At 43.6% G+C, this 17,884-nt stretch overlaps 1 protein-coding gene and 1 pseudogene across 2 annotated transcripts; both read left to right on the top strand.

Annotated features, from left to right (window-relative positions):
- Nucleotides 1-106: 106 nt before the first annotated feature.
- Nucleotides 107-11,445, top strand: LOC149343851 (uncharacterized). The gene has a single exon (XM_089546073.1). The coding sequence runs from the start codon at nucleotides 492-494 to the stop codon at nucleotides 1,689-1,691; it is 1,200 nt and encodes a 399-aa protein (XP_089402199.1). The 5' UTR covers nucleotides 107-491; the 3' UTR covers nucleotides 1,692-11,445.
- A 3,089-nt stretch (nucleotides 11,446-14,534) lies between these two features.
- Nucleotides 14,535-17,119, top strand: LOC149343850 (uncharacterized; annotated as a pseudogene). Its single transcript, XR_016283151.1, has 2 exons — nucleotides 14,535-16,032; nucleotides 16,494-17,119. The product of XR_016283151.1 is annotated as an uncharacterized LOC149343850 (transcript).
- The last annotated feature ends 765 nt before the right edge of the window (nucleotides 17,120-17,884 follow it).

Below are 17,884 nucleotides of genomic sequence, written 5' to 3'. Positions count from 1 at the left end.
CCCGCAGGGGGATGATGGTGAGCATATGTCACCACGGGCCCGAGCATCCGCGCTTAGCCGTGCGTGGCATCGCCGTGTCCGGGGAAAAGGGGATCCTGGTGGTTGAGCCGATGCCGAGCGTTTGGACCTTTAAGGCCCCTCGGCGGAGGCAACACACCACTTTGGCCCCAGCTTCCTGTAGACGGCACCTCCGGCCTGACCCGACCGGGGGAAATCGGCAGTCGCCTTTTCCTTTCCTCCCCTCTATCTTTCACTTTCCTATCTCTTTCTTACAACTCTCCTGTCTCCTCCTGTTTTCTTCGTTTTTTCCTCTTTTTCCTGGCGGCGAGGGTTAACCGTGTGTGACCAACTACCCTGAGTTGAGTCATATTAGGTTATAGTTGAGGTGTACAGCTGGCGTGGGCAGGACTTGCGTGCAAGTTCCTGTCCCGTCCCCGTGTTGGGCTCGATGGTGGGTGGCTGCCACCACAGCTGAATAACAATTTTCTTTTATGGATTCCTTTCCTCAAACAAATGATCGCCCTCAGAAACGAGGGCGGACCGATGTCACTGCGCAGTTCCTGCAAAAAAAAGAAGTCTTCCCCAGATACCATGTTGTACATAGTGAGGTAACAGAAAAGCAAGCAAGAATCATCTCTCCTTTCATAGTTTCCAAGTCTCTGACAGAATCACTGGGCCTTGGCTACAAGGTGTCGAAGCTAGCCAGTGGGGACCTACTACTGCAAATCAAAGACAAAACACAGTTTTCCAAGCTCTCAAACATAGCAACCTTTGGAGAAATACCTGTTTCCGTCAGTGCCCACAGATCCCTCAACACTGTCAAAGGTGTCATCTCAGAACAAGACTTTCTCACCCTGACTGAAGAAGAAATGCTGGAAGGTCTCAAAGACCAGAATGTCACAAATGTCCAGCGCATAAAAATCCGAAAAGATGACAAAGAAATTCCAACAAAGCACTTAGTTCTCTCTTTTGCGTCCAGCCAACTCCCCGAAACCATAGAGGTAGGTTATATGAAAATAGCAGTCAGACCATACATCCCAAATCCTCGCCGGTGTTTCAAGTGCCAGAGATTTGGCCATGGATCCCAGAGTTGTCGTGGCCGCCAAACTTGTGCTAAATGTTCATCACACGATCATGAGTCTGAAAATTGCAATGCAGCACCGCAGTGCCCTAACTGTGAAGGGGATCACCCCGCGTACTCGAGGTCGTGTCCGACCTGGAAAAAAGAAAAGGAAATAATAACCATCAAAACAAAAGAAAACATAACTTTCAAAGAAGCACGTCAACGATTCAGTCAAACACAAGGCACATTCCTCTTCACAGCAAGAACAAATTTCGCCGATGTGGTGCGACGGGGCGGGGCATCACACCAGGCTTCGGCACCTGTCCAGGCCACACGCAGTGAGCCTGGGGCAGGGCCATCCGCGCCCCGGGCAGATGCAGTGAAAGCTGCTCTGCCACTTTCGAAGAAGGGCCCGCCGGCCTCCGGGTTGGCAGCCCGCAAGGCTTCCCCCAGTCGGGAGAGGCCTACAAACCGCACACCCGTGGGTTCTCCGCGGACCTCCAGAGCCTCTAGCGAGGCGATGGACACAACGCCAAACTCGCCCCCGCTTCAGCGGCGGCGCAGCTCGCTTGAGCGAAAAAGAAAAGACAAGAGCCCAGTAATGGCACCCCCAAATCCTCTACTGTAACTTCCTTACGACACTCCCAAAAATCATCCAACATGGCGTTCCTTATACATTGGAACTGTCGTGGAGCATTAAATAACTATTCTGATATAAAAGAACTTCTAAACACATTTTCCCCTATGGCTTTATGCCTACAGGAGACAAACTTAGGTCCCAAACACCAGAATATCCTAAAGAAGTATCAAGTCTTTCGGTGCGACCGAGAGCAAGCTGATAGGCTCTCAGGAGGTGTTGCTATTATTGTGCAGAGTGGAGTTGCAACCCGTGAAATCAAGATAAAAACCAAGTATGAAGCTGTTGCAGTCACCGTCCTCCATTTTAAAACCATCACCATATGCTCGGTATATCTACAGCCGCATCTATCAGTAACACTGCATGACTTAGAAACACTTTTACAACAGCTACCAGAGCCGTATCTGGTAGTCGGTGATTTTAATGCGCATTCCTCTTATTGGGGCAGCGAACAAACAGATACTAGAGGCCGTATTTTAGAAGATTTTATTCTATGCAACAATGTCTGCTTACTAAATACAGGGAAACAAACGTATTGCAGTCCCAGCACTAGAAAAATGAGCTGTTTAGACCTGTCTTTTAGTTCGCCTTCTATTTTTAATGATTTTAACTGGGATGTTTTAGACAATCCGTATGGAAGCGACCACCTACCAGTTATCATTAACATGTCATCACCACCATCAGTAACCCTGACAAAACCACGCCGCTGGAAGCTCCATTTAGCCGACTGGGAACTTTTCCGAGCTGAGGCCAGCCTCGATAAAATATCCACAGAGTATTCTAGTATAGATGAACTCAACGAAATATTTACCTCATGTATTATTGCTGCAGCACAGTTAGCCATTCCTCAGACTTCGGGAACGGTACGACCAGGCCATAAACCCTGGTACACACAAACATGTAGAGAAGCAAAAAAGGAACAAAATAAAGCCTGGGGGATTTTCTGACGATACCCAACGCAGGAAAACTTTATAAATTTTAAAAAAGCGAAAGCTAATGCCCGGTATATACGCCGCATAGCTGAAAAAGAATCATGGCAAAAGTTTGTGTCATCAATAAAGAGCTCAATTACGTCGAAAAAAATGTGGGAACAAGTGCGTAGATTAAATGGGTGCTTCTCCGCTTTCACAATCCCTTTTCTGACAGACCCCGACAGACAAACAAACATCAAAGAACAGGCAGACATTTTGGGAGAGCACTTCTCTCAAGTTTCTAGTTCCCTCCACTATACCGACCCATTTCTAAAATACAAAAACACTGCTGAAAAACAAAGACTTCCCACGAATAGCAGGTTGAATGAGACATACAACAGTTTAATAACGTTTGAAGAAATCAATAGAGTACTCTGCACCGGAAAGCAAACAGCACCCGGGCCTGATAAAGTCCATTATGAGATGTTAGCCCATCTTTCAGAACCTGCCGTAGAAGCACTTTTAAAGTTTTTTAATAAAATATGGGTCTCCGGGAAGCTACCTGAGGAATGGAAGAAAGCAGTAATTGTACCTTTCCTTAAACCCGGAAAGCCACCAAGTTCCCCCGGTAGTTATAGACCCATAGCGCTCACAAGTTGTCTTGCCAAAACTTTTGAAAGTGTTCTTAATATCCGGTTAATGTTCGTCCTTGAATCCCGTACACTGCTTGATATACATCAATGCGGTTTTAGGAAAGCGTGCTCAACGGCCGATCATCTAGTCCGCCTTGAAAATACAGTACGAGAGGCGTTTATTCACGGACAACACTGCCTGGCAGTTTTTTTCGACATGGAAAAAGCTTACGACACCACATGGAGGTTCGGTATTCTTCGTGACCTTGCAGATCTAGGCATCTGCGGCAGGATGCTAAACTGCATAAAGGATTTCCTCTCTGACCGTTCATTCCAAGTCCGCCTTGGCTCAACACTCTCGAAAAATTTTAGTCAAGAAAATGGAGTGCCCCAGGGGTGTATTCTGAGTACAACTCTCTTTATTGTGAAAATGAATTCTCTTGCGAAAATAATGCCAAAGTCTATTATGTATTCTACATACGTTGATGATCTCCAAATAGCGTACACCTCCACGAACCTCTCAACATGTGAACGACAAATACAGCTGACGTTAAACAAACTGGCAATTTGGGCTGAAAAAAATGGTTTCAAGTTTTCCCCTCAAAAAACAGTCGCCGTTCTTTTTTCACTGAAGAGAGGCTTACAGACCGACCCCACACTCCACTTAAATGAAACAGTGCTGCCTATTAAAAAGGAGCATAAATTTTTGGGCGTAACATTTGACAGAAAACTTACATTCCTACCCCACATAAATAACCTAAAAAAGAAAGCCACTAAATCACTTAACATAATGAAAGTACTGTCTCGAAAACACTGGGGGTCTGATAGAGCATGCCTCCTACACATCTATCGCTCCTTGACACGTTCCATCTTAGACTACGGATGCGTAGTGTACGGATCAGCACGGCCATCTTATCTGAAGAAACTAGACCCTACGCATAACTCAGGCCTTCGCCTTTCATGCGGCGCTTACAGAACATCGCCCATAACCAGTCTCTACGTCGAGACAAATGAACCCCCACTAGAAGTCAGAAGAAACGCCCTTACATGTACATATGTTTTCAAAGTGAGATCCTTGCCAAAACACATCTGTTATTCCATCGTAACAAAGTGCCCTTCTAGAATAATATTCAGGAACAAACCACAAGCTACCAGGCCTCTGATTCTAAGGTTCGAAGAGATATGCCAGAATCTTGGCATAGCTGACACATTACCTAACATGGCTCAAAGACGGGACCCACTTGCCCCATGGAATAATTTTCACACCGACTGCGATCTCACGCTTACACAGTTCCGAAAAACACAAACTCCCTCACAACACATCATCCAAGAATTCCTCGCACTCGAGGAAAGGTACAGTGGCTTTGAAACTTTTTATACTGACGGTTCAAAAACAGCCGATTGTGTTGGAAGTGCCGTAGTACAAGGAAGATGGGAAAAAATAATAAGACTTCCGCAGTATGCATCCATCTTCACTGCTGAATGTTATGCCATCTGGGTTGCGGTAGAGAAAATAGTAAATGAGAACATAAGCAACAGCGTTATTTTCACAGATTCGCTCAGTGTACTCACAGCGCTTCACATCAGAAATGCAGTCACGCCACTACTCGGCGACATCATATATAACATAATAACAGCCACTGCCCACGGACTAAACGTCAAATTCTGTTGGGTCCCTAGCCACGTCGGTATAAAAGGAAATGAAAGAACAGACGTATGCGCAGCTCAAGCCCGGAACAAACAAATCGAGAAAGTAGATTTACCGTTTAAGGATTACATGAAATTAGTACATTTTAAACTAAGGGATAAATGGCAGGCAACATGGAATAATACAATAAATAATAAACTCCACTTGGTTAAGCCTGTGTTGGGCGAATGGAAAACATGTACTCACCAGGAACGCATTAAGGAAGTCATTTTATGCCGTCTTCGCATAGGACACACACACCTCACACACAACTTCATACTAACAAAACAAGACAAACCTATATGTGATGCATGCGGAGACGACCTCACCGTGAACCATTTGCTATACTCATGTCGAAAGCTCGAAACACTGAGGAAGAAACATTTCACACGGTTTTACAATGAACAAATCCCTTTTCATCCATCACTGGTTTTGGGAGAGAATGCACTTGTCGACTTGTCTTGCACATTTAACTTTTTACAAGAAGCAAATATTCTAAACAAACTATAGGTTACAACAACTCTAACACATAAATTCTAGAAACATGCATTTAACCCCGTGCTTTACAATTTATTGACATACCTCATCTTGCCTTACTTGTTTTTGAAACACCTCAGCCACTGTCTCATTCCTGAGAAGATGGCTGAGGTCCCTATTCCATCGGGTGGGAACCTCGAGATCCTTGTCCAGCCAAGGATGGCTGCTGAGGTTACCGACCCTATTTAAAGCTTTTACCATCAGCCACTTCTACAATTTTCTCATATTTTTACTAGGTTGCAGGAATTAACTTTTTAGGCCCTTTACACCGCCGTTCATTTAGACTTTTGTACAACATCCTATATAAAACAGTTTTATACCCTGAGCTTGGCGCATGATAGCCTTAGTCGCTTATGCGCCATAAAACAAAACAAAACACAAACACAAAAAAGACAGCACCAGGACCAGACAACGTGCAATTACGCTATGCTTGCACATCTCTCCGAGGCTGCTGTAGAGGCACTGTTAAAATTCTTTAATAAAATCTGGATAACTGGAAATATACCTAACGAGTGGAAAAAAGCAGTCATAATACCTTTTCTCAAACCCGGAAAACCACCAACAAGTCCTAGCAGTTATAGACCAATAGCCCTCACCAGCTGCATTGCTAAATCTTTCGAAAGTGTAATAAACATTAGACTAACCTTCGTACTTGAATCTCGGCAACTACTAGATAAACACCAATGTGGGTTTAAGAAAACATGCTCCACCACAGATCATTTTGTCCGCCTAGAAAACACCATCCGGGAGGCGTTCATCCACAAGCAGCACTGTATAGGGGTCTTCTTCGACTTGGAGAAGGCCTACGATACTACGTGGAAGTTCGGCATCCTCCGTGACCTAGCAGAGCTAGGTATCCGCGGCAGGATGTTGAACTGCTTGAACGACTTCCTGGCTAACCGCACATTCCGAGTCCGCCTAGGAGCAACTCTCTCCATGACTTTCACCCAAGAGAACGCGTACCCCAGGGGTGCATTCTAAGCACGACACTCTTCATAGTAAAAATGAATTCCTTAGCTAAAGTAATACCCAAGTCCATAATGTATTCAGTCTATGTAGATGACCTACAAATAGCATGCACGTCCTCTAGCATATCAATCTGTGAGAGACAAATACAAATCACACTAAATAAACTAGGTGCTTGGGCAGACATAAATGGGTTTAAATTTTCTCCTCAAAAAACAGTAGCTGTTCTTTTTTCATTGCGACGAGGCCTACAGGTCGATCCCAATCTATACTTGAATCACACTGCGCTACCAATTAAACTAGAACACAAATTTTTAGGCGTAACTTTCGACAAGAAACTCGCATTTCTACCACATATTAACAACCTTAAAAAGAAAGCTTCTCAAGCCCTCAATATCTTAAAAGTTCTCTCACGGAAGCGGTGGGGGTCCGATAGAGCAAGCCTTTTACAAATATATCGCTCTCTGGTGCGCTCCAAGCTGGACTACGGGTGCATAGTATATGGTTCGGCAAGAGCATCCTACTTAAAAAGATTAGACCCCATTCATAATCTTGGTCTGCGCCTATCATCTGGAGCATACAGAACATCACCAGTAGTTAGCCTTTACGTTGAAACTAATGAAGCCGCTCTCGAGGATCGAAGAATCGCCCTTACATGCTCATATGTCTTAAAAATCCGTTCTCTTCCGAAACATCTCTGCCATCCAGTTGTCACCAAGTGCCCATCTAAAAGATTATTCATCAACAAACCACATTCTATCAGACCATTACTGCTGCGCTTTGAAGATAAATGTGAAGAGCTAACAGTACTAGATGCCCTACCGAATATTGCACAAAGGAATGAATATTTACCACCATGGTACAGCCTGCCTTCAGTATGTGACCTCACAATGACACATTTAGATAAAAAGCAAACGCCAAATGAGTACATATTACAGGAATTCTTTGCACTACAAGAAAAGTATGACACTTACATTGAATTTTTTACTGATGGCTCAAAAACAGAAAGTCACGTTGGAAGTGCAGTAATCCAAGGAAAAAACAAACACATAATGCGACTACCAGAATGCGCATCGGTTTTTACTGCTGAGTGTTATGCCATCTTCGTAGCTGTGGAAAAAATAGTAAGAGAGAATATCAAAAATAGCATCATTTACACCGATTCCCTGAGTATGCTCAAAGCACTGCACTCCAGAAATGCTGCTGAACCCATAATAGGTAACATCATACATAACATCGTTAAAATCACAAAACAAAACCATAACATTAAATTCTGCTGGGTTCCTAGCCATGTTGGAATCGTAGGTAATGAAAAAGCAGATGTGTGCGCTGCACAAGCCCGGAATGGCCAAGTAAAACAAGTGAGCATACTGCACAGGGATTGCTTAAAGTTTATCAACAGTAAACTCAGAAATAAGTGGCAGGCCGCATGGAAAGATCACGTAAACAACAAATTACATTCTGTGAAACCAATTTTAGGGGAATGGCAATCATGTAGGCATCAAGAACGTTTTACCGAAGTTATTTTATGTCGGCTCCGCATTGGACACACCCACCTCACGCACAACTTTCTGCTAGCCAAACAAAACAAACCTCTCTGTGAAATGTGTGGTGCTGAACTCACAGTGAACCACATTTTAATTTCATGCATAAAATTAGAAGAACTAAGAAAGAAATATTTCACAACATTTTACAGGGAAAGCATCCCATTACACCCCATGCTACTCTTAGGTGATCGAGCACTGGTTGACATTTCATGTATTTTTAGGTTTCTCAAGGAAGCCAACGTTTTAAACAAACTCTAAGTACTTTTAAAAAGCTTCACCATTAACAAAAACTCTAACCTTGTGTTTGGCGCAGCATAGCCTCAGTTGCTTTTGCGCCATAAAAATCAATATAACTAACGATTCTACCTCACAACGGCGCTGTGATTGCAGTCAACCTCTTACAAACGATACATGCTCTTTGCTCATCTTGCCCCTCAAAACACTGAGAAGCAAGTTTATTTCGTCATGGTTTCCGATTCCGTGCTTTGTGGGATGCCATTTCGCGGCTGCTGCTTTTTTCGCTGTCGCAGTATTTTCGTCTGCTTGCGTAGTGCTAGTTGAGGTCGAGAGACTAGTACCAGTTTTTCCTGCCGTACAATTCGTTACTTCATAATTATGCAGAGGACGGCTTGAATAAAACTCATGCATTGTCTAAAAAAAGGCTCAAAATATGAAGGTTTGTCCAGTGTACTGGCGAGAATGATCATCAGGAACTACACACCTCACTGAATTAAGTCAAATGCAATTGGTATGCAACTTTGCTTAACAATGTTATTGTGACAGTCCTCTTTGTAATTCAGCATTATGACGGCTTTCTTTATTTTACAGGTCAAAGGTCCCTACTGCTGCCTAATGCAGAGGTCAATACTCCTTGAGTACCTCCACAATCAGGAGCTTGACTTCAAGCATCACTTCAGAATCACTCGAGAGTCGTTCCGAGAAATGGTGAATCTGCTGTGGGCCGACCAACCTACAAGGACCCACGGATGGAGCAGAGAGGTGCACTTCCTGGTCTTCCTGTTCTGGCTCGCGTGCGGAACCTCTTATCGTGTGGTGGGGGCTTGTTTTAATGTCCCAAGGACCACCACTTTCCGAATGGTCACCTCTGCACTTGACCTCATTATAAAGAAGCTGGACAGAATGGTGTATTTTCCTAAACGAAATGAACTCCCACAAATTGAAGCAGGATTCAAGGCCCTTTCTGGGAATGACCGCTTTGATGGCTTTGGGGGAGTAATTGATGGCTGTCACGTGAGAATTGAAGCGCCTGAGTGTATGCACCAAGATTATTTCTGCCGGAAAGAGTTTTATTCAATTCAACTGCAAGCAGTGTGCGACCATCGTGCCATATTCTTGGATATTTTCACTGGGTACCTTGACAGCGTCCAGCACTGAGTACTCAAAAACAGCCCGCTATACATTGACAACCTTTACCTACCTGTGGGATACGCCCTCCGAGGGGACTTCGGGTATCCAAATTTAACTTCACCAGTCGCCATCACCACACCCTACAAGGACGCACGCAGCCTTGTTGAGATCCGATTTAACAAGGCTCATGCGAAAGCGTGCAGTATTGTTAAGCGAGCTTTTGGTTTAATGAAGGGCTGCTGGAGATGTGTATTTACTAAGGCTCTTGAAGTCTCGGTGCAAAAAGCGCCAGGCATTGTGGCTGCTTACGCTGCAATGCACAATGTGTGCATGAGAATGCACGATGAAGCTCCAGAGGAGCTTTCAGACGATGACACAGAGCAAACCTGCCATGAACAGGATGCCTCGCAATTTAGAAATGCCCTAGCTGCCAGGCTTTCCAGTCCTACAGCAGCCGGTGATCACGATTATCACGTTGTGATTTAAATCAGATTATTCACACTAATTGGTTTGTTCAATTACGGCAGATTGGTAAGTCTAAAAATTAACATGCAGAAAACCGTGGCAATGGTTAACAGTCTAGCAAGGCAACAGCAGTTCGCAATTGGTAGCCAGGTGCTGGGAGTGGCAAGGGAACATGTCTACTTGGGGCAGGTAGTGACCACTGATCCGGATCATGAGAGGGAAATAAATAGAAGAATTAAAATGGGTTGAAGCACATTTGGCAGGTTCTCTGAGATCATGAATGGCAGTTTACGAATATCCCTCAGGAGAAAAGTATACAACAGCTGTATCCTACCGGTACTCACCTATGGGGCAGAAACGTGGAGGCTAACAAAGAGGGTTCAGCTTGAGGACAACGCAGCGAGCTATGCAAAGAAAAATGATAGGTGTAATGTTAAGAGATCGGAAGCGGGCGGAGTGGGTGAGGGAACAAACTTGGGCAAATGACATCCTAGTTGAAATCAAGAGGAACAAATGGGCTTGGGCAGGGCATGTAATGCGAAGGCATGATAACCGCTGGTCCTTAAGGGTAATGGAGTGGATTCCAAGAGAAGACAAGCGTAGCAGGGTAAGATTAAGAAGTATGTGGAGATAGGTCGCCGTAGCTGGCAAACGACAGGGTTAATTGGAGAGACATGGGAGAGGCCTTTGCCCTGCAGTGGGTGCAGTCAGGCTGATGGTGATTCACACTGCATACAACCTTTTTTCAATATTCAGAAATAAAATTATTGCACATTTCAAAACAGCAAAAAAAATTAAACACTTATGTCATTCCTTCCCCACATAGCCCCAGGCAGTAATTCATATAGGAACAAAGTGGTAGTTGTCCATGAATATAATATTGAGACATTAACAACACAGCAACAACATAGGATATATTATTGAAAACAGCTATGCACACTTCATTGCAGAATTTTTTTCTACAGTATAGTGACTGGCGACATTCAATATGCAATTTAGAAGGTATGAATGAACAATACCTATACTGACTAAAATATTGAGTGTATACTGTAAAACAGGACACTGCTGATGTATTAAAAGCAAAATTCTGTAACGACACATTGTTCTCCTTGCCACACTACGAGTAGGAATCATGTGGTTTGGTTTCTCGGCTTAACTATTGCACTCAGCTACTGCACTATGGTCTCAGGAACGTTTACAAGATATAAAGCAATAAATAACAACAGGACACCACAAAAACTTTAGAATTCTCACATTTGCTCACGTAAGGTCAAAAAAATGTTAAAACACCACATGTTTTTATCCTTAGGTATTTAACACATTTTTGGCTTTATAAATGCTGCGTCACATTCATCTGCTTTACATTTTGTTTGTCTTTTGTTATTTGTTTCCTTTTTTCATCTTGGACTGCTTTGCATGCGCTGGTATATTTATACACCGTTCATGTTGCCATAGGAGGCCCTATTTGCAGTTTCGATTTTAGGGCCTCCTGCTGTACATATATCCTAAAACCATGCACTGTATTGCGCCATTAAAATCAATATAACTAAGACTAACTAATATAACTAAATAAGACTAACTAAACCATGCACTGTATCACAAATCTGAAATAAAAAAGTTTTAAAAAAACCACGCACAGACACCCATTAACTTCAGGATTCAAAAATTCTTAAATGCAGCTCAACTTTGTACTTCAAGCCCCTTGCAGCATTTAAAAAAAGGTAAACCTACTGCCTCACACTACAACATGAGAATGAAATTCTGACAGGAATTCTAAACAAACAGCATCAATTATGATACTGCTTTTTCTGGTGCAATGTGCATGTGTATTTACTTCTTAGTCATTTCTATTGTTTACCTTATGGCCATGATTTAAGTGCTGCTGCATTTCTTTTGTTATGCTTCACCTTTTCTTAGTGCACATTATGCATTTGTGGCCCACCTCAAGTAAAGTTAGGCCAATGTGTCAAACTTTCAGAGGTCATGTCATTAGGATGCAGATGCTTTCAGTTTCTTATTTTTGTTTTGTGTGCTCACTAGTATGTGTATGCCTCCGTGATTGATTAATAAAATTCAGTTGAAAGTTAGCACTGTGTACTGTCCCTGTATCAAGCCTTCGATAATTTGTGGTGCAGTGCATTAGAGGTGTTTTAAGGGCTAGATTGATATGAAAATAAATCAAACCAAAGTAATGACCTGCCACATGAAGCAATCTCAGTGCCAACTGAGTCAAAGATCATCGAAATTTTCAATGGCTGTCCAGATGCACTGCTGCCACACAGCCAGTTTGAAAGATCACTGACTAGTGATCTTTGCGCATCGTCAGTCCACCACCACTGTCTGTCGGTTATGCCGAACTGTGAAGCATCTTTTTAAACTGAGCAAACTACCAATTAAAAATAGCATTTACTCTAATGTTCATCTCATGTTATTACTGCTTCACTTCATATTTTTACTCACTGCTACCTCTGGTACCACCTGTCAGATCCCGAGCTTGCTACTCAATGATCATTGGAATTCTCTGTATGGCAGTGGTGGCAGATCTGGATGGCCCTCAAAAATTTAGATCACCACCGACTCAATGAGCATGAAGGTTCTCCATGTGACAGAGTATTGCATTCAGTAAGAATTTTAACAGTGCTTTGACATGAGAAAGTCAAGGATTTTAGACATCATTTCTGCGTGCAGTTTGATGTTGTTGAGCAGACGTTCTGCTACGTCAGCAGATTGTCGGCACCTTTTTTTTGGGCTGCTCCTCACGTGGGGGTGGCTGAGGATCCTTGGTATAACAAAGGAACAGTTAGTAAGCCCCAAACTCTCAAAAAGTTCAGAAGAGGCAATCAGACTGCAGTTTTCGATGCGGTGTGTAGAAATTCTCATGGTTTGAAGAGGCAGGCTAAGTAAGAATGCAGTGCTATGGAGAAAAGAAAGGAGGACAGCTTGACCATGCAAATACCGCTGTTAGGTACAAACCTCTCCTGAAGCCGGCCGTTCAGCCACACTGCCAGCGCCTCAGGCTGATATGAAGTGAGGCGTGGTGGACGTATGATCGGCCAGCCACTCATGCTGTCATTAAGCAGCTTGAAGTACAGCCAGTCAAGTTGCCATCCTCACTGCCCGCCCCAGTCGGGGGATTCTTGAGCTCCTGGGAGCAAAAAGCCTTGGACATTAAACTGAATAGTGCTTAACGTCTGGATTATGCATGCCAAGAGAAAGGTACATGCACAGTTTGCATTACATATATCACGTGATAGAGCAGACTTTGGTCCAACTTGCCTTGCATTTGCTCAGCAAATTGAGCCACTTCTTTCGGCACTGCTCCGGTGTGGCTCCCCTCAGCTCCAGCTCCTCAGTGATTCGACCGAGATGCAGTAAAAGTTCACAGGTAGGTTATAATACACAAAACGGGGCAATTTCGACACCACTTGAGACTCAGGCTTTGCTGCCTCAAGGAATGAATAATGAGAAATTCTTGTTGCAGGGTGTGTTGGTGCATATTCAGGCAAGACAAAGGAGCACAAAAGGACAAAGACAGATGAAGTGAGGGGGCAGGACGAGCGCTATCCTGTTCCTTCGCCATGACCATGCTCGTATTTTTGTGCTCCTGTGTCTTTGTTGAATAAATAAAGGAACGAGATATACCTCAGCCGAGCACCTATATGTGGCCACGTAATCCTCAGAAAGTAAGCTCATATGTATAAGCTATCGCAAGTGAGCAGTAGATTTTATGCGCTGTGCTGTTGCAGGAAGGAGTGTATTTATTTACTACACGCTGCGAACCGCAGCATTGGCGCACGCTGGCAGGGGTTTTGCAGTAAACGAAAGGGCAACAATGACTACCTGAACAACAGAAAATGCTGGAGACAAAGGTGCATTGTACAAAGAATGAACATGCATACATCAGATTAAATCTTGGGCGCAAAGGATTTTTGCCTCCTAACAGGTGTGCAGTCATGCTACGTGCACAGGGTCGTTATTGTCACACCACTTACAGCCAGGCTTGTTTAAAGGAGTTCCTCTTCCCTGTGAATACGCCCTCCAATTCAAAGCGCTTCGCAATAAGGCGCTTCGTTTGTTCTTCTGAGACTGCAATGAAAAAATAAACAGAGTTTAAGGCTACCATACAGTAACAGGAACAACACTGATGCGTGCCGTCAAAGGCGCCCGTTGGGGACCTCCGGGAGATGGGGAGGGGGGACCCACACCAACACTTTAATTGTGTGTAGAACAAAAGGTGCAAAACAGCTTGAATCGGCAGATTACAAACACACCAACAGAAAGGGCCGCACGCACGGTTTCACGTCTTTGGAACGCTATAACACATGAATTAGGCGGTATTTTTCAACAAAAATTTGGAGATAGCTGCGAAATGACCTCAAAATGCGATTTTTTGACCAATTTTTAGCCGCAAAGAGCCGTGTCTCCCCTTAAGCATTACAGGTCACTTGCATGCAAGTACGACAAAGTTAAGTATGAGCCGCCGCGGTGGCCCAGCGGTTATGGTGCTCGGCTGCTGACCCGAAAGACGCGGGTTCGATCCCGGCCGCGGCGGCTGGAATTTCTTTGGAGGAGAAATTCTAGAGGCCCGTGTACTGTGCGATGTCAGTGCACGTTAAAGAACCCCAGGTGGTCGAAATTTCCGGAGCCCTTCACTACGGCGTCTCATAGCCTCAGTCGCTTTGGGACGTTAAACCCCATAAACCATAAACCAAACCAGTTAAGTATGCACATCATTTGCTTGTACCCGTTTCCGGTGTCTGCAGTGTGATTTGGCCTCTGCTCAATACTGCACCTCCACCTGTGTTTTTGGCTGTATTTGCCTCTTAAGGAGGCACTGAGGAAAACTCACTCCCTCAACATTTTTTTGTCCCGAGTTAAATGCGATAGCTGTGCCTTTTATGGTTTTGACATATCTTTGGCAGCAAGAGACGCTTTCATGCTGATGAAGTCTCAGTGAAAATTGGCATATTCAGATTCTGATTCACTTGGTTGTGTTAGATGACTGTGCACTTGCTTTTTTACATCTGTACTTTTACATGAAAAGAATACATTGCTGTGCTTGTTTCTATATATATATATATATATATATATATATTGTCTCCGACATTTGGCGAAACAGAAGTCCCAGCAAAGCATAAAAACCGACTGACCCGAGAGATAATAGAAGCTGCTGCTATTAACAGGCAAAAAGACGTGTGTGTTAGCACACCGTCAGTTGCCCTCTCAGAAAAAGAGCGTTGCTTCTTATCTGCCTTATTCGATTCTGCGCTTCGTTTGGTTCTTGCCTGCCACTTCTAGAGATATTCTTTGTCGTTACATTTCTTATCCCATATATGCCTTCAGCCTTCTGGTCCTCGGACTCCATTGCCTTTTTTTTTTCCATAACAGTGTTCCGATAGTGGCCACATACCTAAGCATCTTCGTTTTGTTTTTCCTGCTTTTTTTTGTTTTGCTCCCACAGGCTTTCCTGTTCTTGTACTTTTTTAACCTTTTTAGCTCTTTGTCATGTTAAGGTGCGTCCATGGCACTTCGGGCTTTTTATACTTTTAAACATTTTAGCCTTTCCCCATGTCACGGTTTTCGGTGGTTTGTTGATTGTGCACGGCTTTCACCACGTTGTTGGTTTTAATGTTTTTAAGGTTTTCCTCTTTCATTGTCATCTTTTTAGCCGTGTTGTTTGTGGGCATTCTTCAGCATCTTTTTAGACTTGTTTTAGATACTCGTCACGTTGTTAATTTGTGTTTTTCTTTTATGTGTGTTTATGCACTTGCCCCATGTCTTCAGTCTCCCGGTTTTTCCAACCCTGTGGGTGATTATTAGAATGTGATTAGAATAAAGCGCTAGTATCGCGCGGCGTATGAGCTGACGGCCACCGAACCACTGTCGCTCATCGCGTTGCCTAGTTTCTGGGTTTGCAGAAAATTTCGCCCATCACCCGGAAGTGGCGTGCGAGACTCCAATGACTTTAGGTCTTGCGGGTACGCAACTTCCAATCCGTTTTGCGCGCGAAAGTTGTCGGTTTTCTTTTTTTCAACAGAGCAGCAGCCGACGAACGCCTAACCATGGCAGGTTTGCAACAGCAACAAGAATTTAATGAAAGGCTCATTAATGAATTTGAATAAGAAAGGGTGCTATGGGACATGTCCTGTACGCACTACAAATCCTAGCAGCGCAGGAATGTCACCTGGCGCCGCATTGGAGTGGTCCTCGGGTCCACCGGTGAGTCACAAACCTTCCATAAACTTCGTGCGCTGACGTGTGTTGACCTTGCATGACTACATGTCTACATTTATTGACGTTCACAACTGGAATGTTGTCAGCATGTTTTTCTTTATGATGCTCAGCGGATTGTGAAAATATGGAGTCTTCGTGTAGTGGCAATTCGTGAAATGTGAATGTATGCGAGCACTTGGGAACGATTCAGCGAGTAGCGTGCTTTTATCGCCCGCGGTCACGGCATTGAACTTGATTGCATCCTGGAGCTAGACTAGGTAGACACACGGAAAACAGCGCGTGGACGCGGGACAAGAGTGTTACGGCACCGAAACGGCGACCGGTGCATATGCAGTTGCGGAGAGTCATATATTCTGGCTTTTGTACTGTAATCATCTTTTTAATGCATGAAGCATTGTCTGTTTGAGCATACTTGCGTGGTTTTAAGTATAATTTACACTTCACAGTTGCTGACGTGAAGGCCCGCTGGAAGAACCTGCGGGATACATTCCGGCAGCTGTACAAGGCCGGAAACCCCACACCCAAGAGTGGTGCTGCAGCAGCAGACGAGGATGACTATTTTGATGGCGACGACGCTGCTACGAAATGGTTTTTTTATGACCGACTGCTGTTCCTGAGGGACACAGTCACTGGCCGTCCGTAAGTATGCTGAGCTCTACTTTTCAAAGTAGACATTTTGTCATCATTAATCTGTGAGCAGTTTTTATTAGTCACAGCCTTTATGTGCATTTTCATGCTTGTTCCTTTTGCCCTTCAGTCGTTAAATGCTGGCATATATACTGCCTGATAAAGCGATAGCTATAGATTTGGGACAGTCATCAGTCTACCATAACAGAGAAGCTGTCAGGTTGGTCATCACAAAATCATGCTATCAGGAAACGGCAGGCATGCACATAGTTTACTTTAGTGTTGAGCAGCTTTGCTTCCTTGTATGTCTTCAGGACTTCAGGTAACCTGGAGCCGCTACCGGCTGATGATTGTGCCAGTGGTGGTGCAGAAACAGCACAGCAGATTTTTTCAAGCATGTATGAAGAGGAATCAGCATGCACAGACATTGTTCCTGGAGACAGCGATGCTGCTCCACAGCCGTTAGGCCTGGAATGTGCTGCTGGTCCTAGTGACATTGCAAAAAGGAAACGAAAAAAGGTGTACGACGATGAAATTAACGCACTGTCAAAAATAATTTCAAAGGAAACAGATGAGGCTGAGCATTTTGGCATGCTGATTGCTTCGTATGTCAGGCAATGCCCAAAAAGGCTGCGTGTACAAATGCATGCTGATGTCTTTGCAACAGCAGCGAAGTATGTGCAGTTTTCGGAGTGACTTTCTTTTTATCACTGCCTCCCTGTGCATGTGATCATGAAACTGCTTGTGGAATTTTTGTTAATGAAGTCGCACTTAAGAAATTTTCAGCAAACACACTTTTGTGTGGCAATTCCAAATGTACCATTTCATTTCTTGTAAAAAAGGTTTTTGTGCACTCTGAAGTATATTATTTAAATACTTGTCAAGAGCATTGAAGAAATATTGCTGTATGATACTTTTGATGCATGTGATTGGTTTTTCTTGGCATCAGGGAAAGTAATAAGGTTAAAATAATCATCTTGCCTATCATAGAACTTGAGTTATAGGGCTTTGAAGTTGCCAATTCAGAAATAGGAAGAATAGTTATTCCCATTTCTGAAATAGCAAATTAAAAGCCTTGTAACTCAGGTTTTATAATAGGTAGGATGATAATGTAACCCTTATTGAATTCCTTGACATTTCAAAAACTAATGGCATGAATTTAATGAGTTCTCTGCTATAAAATTTCTTATCAGCTGATCATAAAAAATTA

Source organism: Amblyomma mixtum, chromosome 5 (assembly GCF_055824585.1).
Source record: "Amblyomma mixtum isolate Tamu chromosome 5, ASM5582458v1, whole genome shotgun sequence".
In the NCBI taxonomy this organism is placed as follows: domain Eukaryota; kingdom Metazoa; phylum Arthropoda; class Arachnida; order Ixodida; family Ixodidae; genus Amblyomma; species Amblyomma mixtum.
The sequence above is the reverse complement of the archived record's forward strand: the minus strand, read 5'-3'. Positions and strand labels throughout refer to the sequence as shown.

Excerpts from the sequence above, each read along its gene's own strand:
- LOC149343851 (XM_089546073.1), top strand. The coding sequence starts at position 492 with ATGGATTCCTTTCCTCAAACAAATGATCGCCCTCAGAAACGAGGGCGG.